Source organism: Rhipicephalus sanguineus, chromosome 9, assembly GCF_013339695.2.
Source record: "Rhipicephalus sanguineus isolate Rsan-2018 chromosome 9, BIME_Rsan_1.4, whole genome shotgun sequence".
Taxonomy (NCBI): domain Eukaryota; kingdom Metazoa; phylum Arthropoda; class Arachnida; order Ixodida; family Ixodidae; genus Rhipicephalus; species Rhipicephalus sanguineus.
In genome coordinates, this window is record NC_051184.2 from 6451974 (window position 1) to 6464265 (window position 12292).

General features: G+C 42.6%; 1 protein-coding gene across 3 annotated transcripts in view; it reads right to left on the reverse strand.

Moving 5' to 3' along the window:
* LOC119404514 (epidermal growth factor receptor substrate 15-like 1) overlaps window positions 1-12292 on the reverse strand; it is a 29548-nt gene that overhangs the window by 14370 nt on the left and 2886 nt on the right. For 2 of the 3 annotated variants that reach the window (XM_037671038.2, XM_037671037.2), the window contains exons 4-14: window positions 11712-11855; window positions 11255-11296; window positions 11063-11146; window positions 10941-10982; window positions 10439-10498; window positions 8960-9157; window positions 8223-8392; window positions 7368-7539; window positions 6411-6535; window positions 5476-5647; window positions 310-372 (exon numbers count right to left, since the gene is read on the reverse strand). In XM_037671038.2, the coding sequence (XP_037526966.1) occupies window positions 310-372; window positions 5476-5647; window positions 6411-6535; window positions 7368-7539; window positions 8223-8392; window positions 8960-9157; window positions 10439-10498; window positions 10941-10982; window positions 11063-11146; window positions 11255-11296; window positions 11712-11855 (1272 nt within the window). The remainder of the gene's footprint in view (window positions 1-309; window positions 373-5475; window positions 5648-6410; window positions 6536-7367; window positions 7540-8222; window positions 8393-8959; window positions 9158-10438; window positions 10499-10940; window positions 10983-11062; window positions 11147-11254; window positions 11297-11711; window positions 11856-12292) is intronic. The other variant, XM_037671039.2, reaches the window with a different exon arrangement.

The window sequence follows — 12292 nt, forward strand, 5'->3', positions numbered from 1 at the left end:
ATGTGATTAAAGAATAAATAATAATGAAACACATTCTAGTATACGTCTCTGACTTGTCATGAGAATAGGTAGCTCAAGATTCCATTACAATGCAACGGCTATTGCACAATACACGTTGCTCAGGCAGACGAGAAAAAGCTGGCCATGCGAAATTCACGCAAACAAACAAACGAGCAAAAGGCTGGTATATCATGCTGGCAGAAAGCAGGGAGGGAAGGAAAATATGCGCACACATTGTGCCTTGAACGCGAGTTGTCAAGTTTAAGAGTAAAGAAAAACGAGAAGACAAAAAGTGACTGTGGTATGTACCTTCGCTCTCTCTTCTTCAACCTCCTCTCTAAGCTCTGTTAGGTCGCTATCTAATGCTGCCCTCTAAAGAAAGCAAGAAAAAAAAGAGACATGCATGTCTATTCATGACCATCCCACTTCACTCAAGCACGTGGTCTGCAAACGTAATGAAATCACGGGGGAGCAAACTGATGCCCTCTGGCAGAACCCATTTAACGCAAGTTTCTGCGTTTGAAAATTTAAAGTAAAATGCCACGTGCTTAAAATTATGCTTAAGTGAAGTGCCAGTAGACCTGATAATGATAAACAATGGTCAATGGGCCTTGAAACCTTGACACCCAAATTTAATAGTGTGCTTTCTCATTTGTATAGGTTGATTAAAAAGTTTTAGTTAGTCATTTGGATCACCCAAAAGAATTTCAATTGCTTCTGCTACTTCTAGAAGATAGGGCAATCGAAGAGTCTGCAATAAATGGGTTGTGCTACAGAGTGCAAAATTTCAAAATATAAAAAAAGCATGCAATACATGTCAAAGCCGTCTTGCATCACAGCTACTTTGAAACACGTAGCTGGAAGGCAGTGTTTCCCTTGCATTGGCCACATGGTACAATTAGCATTGCATCCCTGAAGAGGAGGTGCGGCAAAAAGATACATATCTTTAAGGTTGTAAGATCACAGCTAAGTAATCTTTCTTTTGATTCAATTTAAGCGCTATCTATAAAGTATTTTCTGCCCGCTTCCAGATTTGAGCTGTTTTTTCCTTCATTTCTGCAGGCAATAAATCTGCTACAAGGAGCTCTTCTGAATGCTCATGTCACGATCTTATCACGATCTCACGAAAGCTGAACTAGTTCGTATGGACTCATCATCATGAAGGAAGGTAAGGTGTGCAAACACAGACAGAACATGCATCATTCTTTTGTATCAGTGTTCGCACGCTTTACCTTTTATCACAATCATCTTGCTGATTAAAGAACTTCATGGCACTGCTTTTTAACTGCCAATGAAGTATCGTAGGTCCTAGAAACTACATAGTAGTACTGCCTTGCCTCGCTGTGAACAAAGGCTCACACGAATGGTGAACAAAACATGGCCACAGTGCAATCCCCACAGTGCAAAATGCAAGGTTTGGGGTGTTTTCTATGCATAGACATGCAAATGCAGCATTCGAGGAAACAAATTGTTCAGCTCAATTCCACTACAATGCCACAGATGCCAAGTGCTCACTGCGCACAATGCACAGAACAATAGTCACTAAAACGTGAACATGCAATACTTTTAAATTGTGCAAGGCACCTCTAAAGTGCACTAAATCATGCTGCTTAGCAACAGTGGGTTCGATAATAGGCAACATCCAAAATGCTGCACCTATAACATGTTCCCTACTCCCTAATCACTTCTGACACATGCAGCTAGCAAAAGTACAGTCTTCCAAGATCAGTTCCCGCTACAGTAGAACCCCGCTGATACGTTTTTGAAGGGACCGTAGGAAATAAACGTAAGAGACGGGAAACGTAAGAGCCGAAAAACAGGAAAAACGGCAAAATATTTAGTGGTACAGAATTTTATTTCAATTCTTACGAGTAGCACGAAAATTGGCGCGCTCAGCCGCGATCTAGTCGATGGATAGAAACGCGGAGCTTAGGACGGCCTCATCCACAGAAATGTAATCAACGTATGTGATTTTTTTAACACCAACAGCTGTAGGCATGAGAGAACTAAGCACACGCAATCACGACCGGCGCGGCGAGTGCGACCGCGAACCGCACGCACGACCACGCGAGCTCCAACCAGCTCGAACTCCTCCCGTTCTCCGACAAATAACGATGATGATGAGTCTACGCCAACGCGATGGCAGAAGTGAATGCCAATCTCGAAGGCCTTGCTTTCGCAAGCAGTTACGTCATTCACGCCATGTTTGTGCAATACAAATCTCAGAGGCTATGCATTTGTCAATAGTAAATGCCAATCTCGAAGGCCTTGCTTTCGCGAGCAGTTACGTCATAGACGCCATCATAGAGTTTCATACAATACCCTAGAGAGGAAACTGGCGCTGCGATCGTTCAACCACCATGGGAATGATGGGAAGTACAGGCTTCGGATTGGATAGCGTTAGCTAGCGAACTGTCTACGGATCTTTTTCTACAGTTTCAGTTTCGTTCTTCGCGAGGCATTGGTAGTGGGGTGCGTTTCAAAGCATTCAAGCAGCGCCTTTGTCGTTCAAAGAGGCTGTAGACCGCTAGATCTCTTGGTTTGCTGCGACGCTGCAGCTTTACAGGCTGTATTTGACAGTTTTAGCAAAGCGTCGTGCACTCACCGCTGCGCACAGATGTAGCGTCCCATGTCAGTGCAGCAAACTGCATCGAGTTCACGTTTGTTTGATAAGCGCGTCTTACCAAAACTCGTTCAAACCAGCTGCAAAACGACGGCGAAGCTAAGTAGACGCACCGTCGCGCTCCTATGACTCGACTTCACAACAAAACGAGAGATGCGTTGGAGGCAGACCACTTGAACAGACGCACCTGGCATCGCAGCTGATGATACGTTAAGTGTTTCTCACTCAATACAGTATTGTTATTTCCATAAATAGATAATGCATACTTTCGAGGGAAAAACAAGCGTGCTTCTTTTCAAGTGTTCTACAAAAATAATTCATTATTTGGTGATGCCAAATTTGGAACACAATTGCAGAGCTATGCATACCCTGGTGGTTGAATTCGTCCAGGTTTCAGTTCCATCTCACGGTCACGCAAACTTTTTGCAATAAGTTTTACATACAAAAGAATGAAGCAAGTTTTAATTGGAATTAACTTCATATCGCTTTGTTTTACACTCGGCAAACAAGCGTTGCGAATCTCAAGAACCTAATCCATCCGAAGTAAATCCGAAGCCTGTACTTCCCATCATTCCCATGGTGGTTGAAGCGCGTCTCAAGGAGCCCGCGTAGACACTAGCGCCAGATTCCCCTCTAGGTATTATTGTAAGAAACTCTATGGACGCCATGTTTGCAATTTGAATCTCGAAGGCCATGCTTTTGTTTGCATCAATTGAAAGATTCTGTTGCTTGCGCCTCTCATGCGGCTAATATTACGGTCAAACGAGGCCAAACTGCGTGAAAATGCACCATGGCCGCTCTCTTTGGTAGTCACTCGGTCGGCTCCGAGCGCACTTCGCGACGTATCATACGGGAACGGTCCGACAGTTACGACGTAACAGCGGGGTTCCCAATACATTGTATCCTATGGGAGCTATGCCGGGACCGGCGGAAAACGACGTAACAGCCGGGAAAACGCAGCAGTGAGGAACGTAACAGCGGGGTTCTACTGTATCTATAGAATACCACAACTGGGACGCGGATTTGGACATGGTTTATCACATCGCACCAAATGCTTCCCTTCACAGTTGCAAACTTATACAACTGGTTTGAGAAAACCTTACGTTTGGGTACGCAAGCCCTCATTTGCTCTCGTAATACCATCACTGTCAACTGTTCACTATCAAGGTAAGTGAAGGTAATTAGATTTAATTAAAGGTAATGCCAATACATTCCTATCCCATTAACCACTGAACTTTTGCTCCACTTTCATCTACCTGCAGCAACAGCACAAAGATAACCAAAATACAAACTGACCAAGTTAAGAAAAAGCTTATCTTCATGGCCACTTGCAGATTATTTCGTGGGTTGTCAGAGAGTGCGACGATTTCGACTACCGATAGTTTCAATTTTTTAAACGGTCCCCACCAAGTTCGACTGCACAAATATGCCAACCACCACCACCACCCATGTTTGTATACCACCACCTTCAAAAGGCTAGTAATGTAGTTTGCACAAGCATCAGATACTTGTGAAAAGAGGAGTAGAAAGGCTTTCAAAACCACATCCACCAGTGTAAGGAGTCATTAACCATTATTACATAACAAGCCACAACAAAGGCCCTAATGAAAGGCTCTGAATTAATTTTGAACCACGTGGATTTCCTTACTGCAAGCTGAAACCTGCGCAGAAAAACATAAGGTGTTAGTTCACAACAAATGCGCCTTCGACTTTTTTAGCTTGAGGTACGTTAACGTCATAGTACTACTGTAAGGCATGTAAGCATGTACCATCAAGACTGGTGCCAGCTGGTATGCAGTTGTTTGCAAGTGAAGTGTGCGGACCTTCTGCAGCAGTGTACAACTCTGCTAGACTCACCTGCTGGTTTAAAGGTTTTGTAAGTAGTAAAATTTTAATTCAGCTCTTGTCACAAGACGCCACAAAATGGACCTTGTCACAAGATGTCACCAACACTGCCACAGAGCACAGCAGTGTCTCAATATCAAGGCAATCAAGTTGCACTAATGTTAAGCATGCAAGTGACAGTTTAAAGGAACCTAATGAGAAAAATTCCACATAAGCTCACGGAGCCGCACCTTTAATAATTTTGACGAGGTGCAGCCTTTGCAAAGGACAAGTTTTTTGGTTCGTTTGTTTACAAGTATGAAATGTGGCAAAAGATGTCACATTCTTCAGTGATCAAACACCTACCACGCAAGTGATCATTACGCTCTTCATAATGATTTCATTCATTCATGCGTGCTGAGTGGTTGACTACTAGCTTTCACTTTTGCTCCCACTGCTGCTTTTGCTCAGTTTGCCAGCACAATCGTAGATTAGGTCATCTAATAACAATGATAATTGTTGGGGTTTAACGTCACAAAACCAGGATATGATCACGAGAGACGCCGTAGTGGAGGGCTCCGGAAATTTCGACCACCTGGGGTTCTTTAACGTGCTAGATTAGGTCATCTGCTGTGCTACTCATGACTTCAAAGATTCCCGTTACTTGAAGCCCTTACCAATTACTTAGAATTTATCGGTTTGTATGTATATCGTTACTTGGAACCAGCACTGAAAATTGCATTACTCTACTTGTGCTCACGGTTGTTTTTCCTCCTAATTTCAGCTTGCCTTGGCGATGCGGCTATTAGGCAAGTTAACGGTGTGTTTAGTAGTTACACCAAAGTTCATCTTTCCAGTATACTATAAATGGATCTATAAATTACAAAAAGAAAAATCAACTACTCTAGTACTGTAAGATGAGACCTAGTAAATCGGAAAAATGCACAATAACAGGACAAGCAACAAAGCCACTTCGGACTTCACACGCTTCGCAGCTAGAATTTTTTAAAGTTGCCTGAGTGGTTCACCTGAGCTCCAAGTTCAGCGAGCCGCTTCTGAGCTTCCTTCTTCTGTGTGTCCAGCTGCTTGAGCATGGCTGATACAGTCTCGATCTCTGTCTCAAGGTTCCGCAGCTCCGCATTCTTTGTCTTCTGGTCCGTCTCAGCCTGAATGATTTCCTGCTCAAGCGTCGACTTGTCTCTGCAGCCACAAGTGTCAACGTAGGGCGAATGTCAGTCTATAACAAGACGGCCTAAAATGACTTTGTAATAATGCCCTGTGAATGACTGCCCATGAACTGATGGAAGCGTTTTTATATATCATCTTTAAGAGGCCATGCATGTGTAGGTTACGCTTCGATTTCTTTTATTCAACAGTGGGATGAGTTTTTTGCGTAGCTTACTTTTAATCTGTAACAGTGACAGTGTGACCACGTTTGTTCTGCACATGTGTGTTAGCTTGTATACATGGAAGAATGACGAACAAAGTAGAAAGTTTATGCTTGTCCATGTTTTTCCAACTGTCATGTATAATTTGCACATACAATTTTTACCTTTCATGACTTAGTAATACTTGTCAGAGACTTAGTAAAAAGACTTTAGTTAAAGACTTAGTTAAAATGAATTAGCAATACTTTAAGACGCCCTTTTCTGTCCAGTCTTCCTTCTGTGCTGGTTAAGCGTCTAATGTATACATATTCCATTAAGCTTAAAATGAATTGTTCACAGATTTTATAAGGGGAGATATTAGCTTTACAACATATATCTGGAAGTGTCCAATCGACATAATGTCCTGTCGCTGTGTGCTTCTATTTGTGTCTGTATCATCCTTGTAATGTTGCAATTCTTTAAAACTGGTGAAGATTTTTCTGGATGCAGTTAGTACGATGCCCATCCTTTCCAACAAAGGGGAGAAGTAAAACGTTTAAAGGGTGCGGAGGTAGAAACATGAAGAGGCAACTTGCATCTGCAACGTCTTCATCTCATCGACAATCATGTCGAGCTCCTTGTTTCCTGATGTTGGAGCGCTCAGTGGCGGCGGGGTCGAACTTGTGAGCCCTTCCAGGCCTACCAGGGCACCACCTCCATCCTGCAGATTGGGATCATGATGGAGTAATTTATACAACCCGCACATACACCCGTTTAATACACCCCGTTTTAGGAAGAGCCCAGCATCCCTAACCTTAACACACAACACACCGTTCCCCCCACCCTGCGCCCCCCCATCCAAACATCACAATTTGGTACGGCATGTCGGAAATGTCACCACAACTTCATCATGGCATGTCAAAAATGCAACAGAGGGCTTTCCATTATGTCTTCCGTCCTTTGAATCAGTATTCTGAGGCATCAAGCTTAGAGTAGCAAATATGATACAGTAACCAATACAGGGAGCTAATCTAACCCCTTGCCATGGGGTGCTACCACATGCTGGCGCCGCATGCTCCATAATCTGCTAACATTACAGAGTGAGCCACAAGCATGCACAGGAATCACAACAGGAAAGAGCGATGCGTTTCATCACACGCACTCAAGGTCAAGGTCACGATGTGCGCTGACGTAACTTTTTTTCCCTTGTGCCATCCCTGCCTGTGGAACTTCTAGCATGCTCATCGGGACAAGAGAAGAGAGAAGGCACTTAAAGTGTGCAACAAATCCCTGCAACTCCACTCGTTCTTGATGAATTCAAGAAATATTTGTGGCACTCAATTCGTGAGGCAATACACTCGGATAATGAGTTCATTCGATGATTACTTTTAAAAGTGCTTAGGGGTCCCTTTAAATGGCTCTCAAGGGTCTGCAGTAGTCTACTATGCCATGAGAAAGGATCCCTCATTTAGATAGTTCTACACACTACAAACACCGATGCATTAACTAAACCGCAAACATTTTCTCAAGCAAATAACATTGACAAAACTTACCAGCGAGCCAACTGCCGATGTCTGGAGCTTTGGCCTCAGTGAAGGCGGTACCATGTCGGGTGTCAGAGCGGTTGGTAGCGGAGCACCTTTTGTTCTCTCTGCTGCCAGGTGCATGGCAAGGGCAAATTGTTCGGCATTCAGGCTCCCATTCTGCTTCGTGTCACACAAGTTCCTGTCAGAAACAGAGCAACCACAATGTCGCGTGTACAACTGTGCACGCTTCGCAATGCATGTGAAGCAGGATCAGTGTGCCTGCTCAAAGCAGTCAAATAGATATTAACAATTTCTAGCAGAAACAAAGAAAAAAAAAGGTGGAAGGAACCAACAAAGGAAAGCCACCTTCTTGAGAAAACCAAATTTTCCCCAAAAGCATCCTGCTGGCAAATTATACTTTCTTAATTCTTTTGCAGAAATACGAAAATACGCAAATAGAAACAATTCTTATTAATTTGCCACCAAAAATTTATGCAGTACATTACTTCCACATCAATTATTTAGTGACTTACACCTCAGCTGCAAAGCTCATATAATAGAATTTTGTTACAATAAAAGTGAATATGCATATAACAAAAATTGTGTTATAGGCAACATTTGTTACAAGTGTGCGCAAGCACATGCACACATTCATTCTTTCTGAACACTTTCGATTCACTTTGTTATGGAGTGTAATGGATACTAAGCAGCAAACACTTTGCTCACACTTAATGAATGATATCTCGGCAACTTAAACTAAACTGCAGACTGTCAACAGTGCTGCTTGTTCTTTTTCAAATGATCCAAACTCTAAAGCACAGCGAATGCAATTTGGAAAGAAGCATGTCACATCAACAACATGACATGCAACAAGCAGCTCACCAGATCTGTGCTAGGTCAACCTGAGGAAGACCAGTCTTGAGAAAGGTCCCCTTGACGTCGGCTCCAGTGACTAGCCCATCCATGTCCGTGTCTAGGCTCGTGAAAAGCTGGCTGAACTTGGCCATCTCTGCAGCGCTGACGACCCACGGAAGCGGCGGCTTGTGGAGGGTCTGTTATAGGGAGAAAATGCAGCCATATGTCGGCTAAGTAAGGTCACACCAGATGGCACTACAACCTGTTTACCGATGCCACAGCTGACAAATATCACTTTTGAAACACATTTACTATATATAGACTTGTAAAGATTGCACCACCATCTTAGAAGCACAAAGTTGAGAAAAAAGAATCCATATTAAGCAACAATGAACAACTAAATGTAAGCGTTTTGAAGTAGCAGGGATCTCTTAAGTCGTCTATGGGTGGCAATATGACTTGGCAGAGACATCAAAGACGAGAAGTCAGTCATGCAGCATTCATGAATGAACGAATGAATAAATTCATCACAAGAAAGACAGCATCGACTGACAAAAAGAAGAGGATGGCTTTTGCCTTCAAGATGTCTTGTGCAAATGAATATGTGACTGCATAAGGGCATACGTGACTTTTCAAAAACAATAAATTCAACAAGAGTCGATAAGCTTTTTGATGAGCAAAAGATGTCCAATTTCTCTCCTTGTACACGACAAACACAAGACACAACAGAGAGAAGAGTTGTTCAAGGGTTGTACAAGACTTACATTGTGCAAGGCAACGTCGGGCGCACCAACGGAAGATGGCGTGCTTGGCCTTCGGCGCACTCCAGCCATGCCAACCGGAGAGAAGTCCGATGGGATGGCCGTTGGCAGCGGACTCTGCTTGGACCGGGGCATCAGCACGGGGGGCAGAACACTTGGAATGGGACAGTTGTCCAGGGCTTTGTAAACTAGGTGCATTGCCTGCATGTGTCAGAGAAGCAAAACTCTTGCGGCAAGCAGTTTTCTCATCTAAAACTTTGCTCACGCCTCAACTTCGTCCACAAAGTTTAATGAAGTGCCTTTGCGCTAACATACACAGGGCTAACATACACAGTATTAAAAAAAAAAAAAAAAATGTGCGCTATGCATGTCGAATTGGCTCAGTATTGTTGCGAGCCATACGTAGCAGGTTGGGATATTTTTTCCAATCCGCCAAGTTCTGTAATTAACAACGATTGCTTAATTATTTTTTAAATAGTAATTCTAGCAAAATACCTTCAATGCAGAACTTGTAGCACTTGTTCTGAAACGTCAAAATGTTTAGCCGTGCCAAGATAACTAACGATTCGATATGCTTGGCAATTAACAAATATTGCTTAATCAACCTTTAAAATAGTAATTTACAAAAAATATTCAATAGAAAAGTTGTAAAGTTTGTTCAGCAATATCGATTATTTCATCTGTGCCAAGATAATTGCCCTGTTTAATTTCCTTTCAGCTATTCTTTAGAGTGTGCGAAATAAAAAAAATGTACATGGTACATGTTAGACGAAACACCCCGTGTATGCGATAAACCTCAGGTGTCGTTTAACCCCTTCCGCGCCATGGATAAGCAGGGCTTGTCCATGCACTTCCGGTAAAAATAGCAAACTATGAGCTCAGTTCATCCATAGTACTTTATCTTCCCCTGCGCTGCAGTGATTGAGCTGTCTGCATCTGTGCTCTACTCTGTTCAGGTAGATGGCAGCAGCCATCCCGTGGGGAAACGAAAGCAAAAGAGAATTTAAATTCTGGCGTTTCGCGTGCCAAAACTACAATGCATTATGACGAGCACCGCAGAGGGGAGACTCCAGGTTAATTTTGACCATCTAAGGTTTTTTAACGAGTGCCTAAATATAAGTAGATGTGCGCTCTTGCGTTTTTGCCCCCACAATGTAGCTTCTGGCAGCAGAAGCACGAGCGAATTCATTTGTGTGGAGGAATTTAAGCGGGCTGCCAAAAGGAATCCACAATTACAAAAAAAAAATTGCATTTTTGGTCAGTAGTAAACACCATGGCACAGAAGGGGTTCAATAGCTCTAAAACACCACGACATCCCACCTACATGAAATTGGCGGACAAAAATTACTGCGTGCTATCTGGAGATATGGTATGGTCACTAATGATGCAAAATTAAACTGCATGGTGTAATCACCGACATCAATATGATCTTCAAACGGTAATCATCATGTGCTGCCTCCGTTCAAAAGTGCTTTCACTTACCACAATGAACTCTTCTTCACTCAAGGCACCGTCTTGGTCAACATCGCTGAGGTCCCAAATCTACAACAGGTACAAGGCAGAGCTATGTGTGAAAGTAATTTATGATACAACTCTGGTATGGTTTGTAGGCATCAAAGTTCAAAAATGCGCGATGTTATAAACCTTACCAAGGTTGCATTCAGACACTGCAGAACTTCTAAATGCTTTAACCACCAAAAAACATTTCAACTGACGTTCCATGTTGCAACTACGAAAACATCCCAAAATAAATATAAAAAAGAATACAGTCTATCTTTATACAGCCTAGCCCGTTTGGCTGAATAAATTTCCAGTGCTCATCCTTGGGCAGTTGGGTAACCGTTAAGAAAGCAGGAACCAGACACTGGTGAAAAAGGCACACACACACATATGGGCACTAGCTGTGTGTTATGCACCTTTTTCCTCGTTGTGCAGTTCACGTTTTAGTTAAAGCATGCTTAGCCATCAAGAACAAGAAATTTACCTTTCCCAGCACGTCCACCGGAAGCTTCGAGTTCAGCATCACCTGCGAAAGCCAAGTAATGTTAGTTTTGATTCATGACAGTTCTCCGTCCATGTAACAACAACTGCAATCAAACGCATTACCGGTTTAACTTTGGTTCCGGGAAGCTTTCCAGCTACAGGCCCCAAAGAGTTGAACATCTCCACATATTTGGTCTGCTCCAAGGGCTTTGAGAAAAGGAAAACAAATTTTTAATAAATGTAATTGACCGTTCTTATTGCTCAAATATTCACGACATAGCGTTCTACAAAACGTTTACAGATTAAACTGCTCACCTTTACTGACCAATCTATGTTGGTGCTTCGAATTTGTTCTGCCTGTGGAGAGAAATGACATTCCATAGCTTAAAACGCAGTATGCGATGTAGCTTTACAAAGCATAACCTTCTGAATTATCAATTCAGGGCGTTAATACGTTATGTTACCAAGTCTGCATTTACGTTAATGTAAAAAAATTTGTATTTTGTCCAAGACTAAGTACAAGAAAGCTAAGTAATATCTTCATTTCCTAACCATTACATGCTGTGTCAGAGTAAAGCCATGCCATAATTTGCACACGTTCCTCTGCCTTTTCCAAGACAATTCGAGAACGTCAAACATCTATACAACGGTTACGCAATCTACACGGCAGTCAGTTAAACTGAAAGCGTACGACAGGTTTTCTATACAAATCTTATTGAATAGTGCCTCTGAAAGTGAAGGTGCTAGAACAAGAGTACAAAAAAAACCATACCATGTTCGGTGGTGGTGCGGGCAATGTCAGATTTGCCAGTAATGGTTGCTTTCCATTCTGCACGAGGGCCACTAGCTTGAGCGCGACAAAGAAACCGCGCTTGTCGAGGAACCCTTTTCCACCAGCATCGGAAAGGTCCCAAATCTGCAATAAGCCAAAATTGCCTTGATCAACACTACACCCCCACCTTTGGCTGGATGGAGATTATAGTACGGACAGAGCCACATATAGTGAAACAAAAGGCCCACATGATATATAAGAGACTTTGCAACTTTTCATGCAGAACAGGGCCGCAATAATATGTGACTGAGTAGGACTTACGTGACTGAGTACGAACTTTTCATGCAGAACAGGGCCGCAATAATATGTGACTGAGTAGGATGAAGCGCTAGAGCTATGTGTTATCACCAACGTCTTGAAGAACCTGATCATTGCAAGTGACACAATTTGATTTGCAGCTGCTCTTAAAACTACCACAAAAAATAATCAATATGTCCCGATTTGTACAAAATATAGCATCTACTTCAGGTTAAAAGAGCGAGAGTTTAATAAGTATAAAATTTTATATTTTCATGATCACT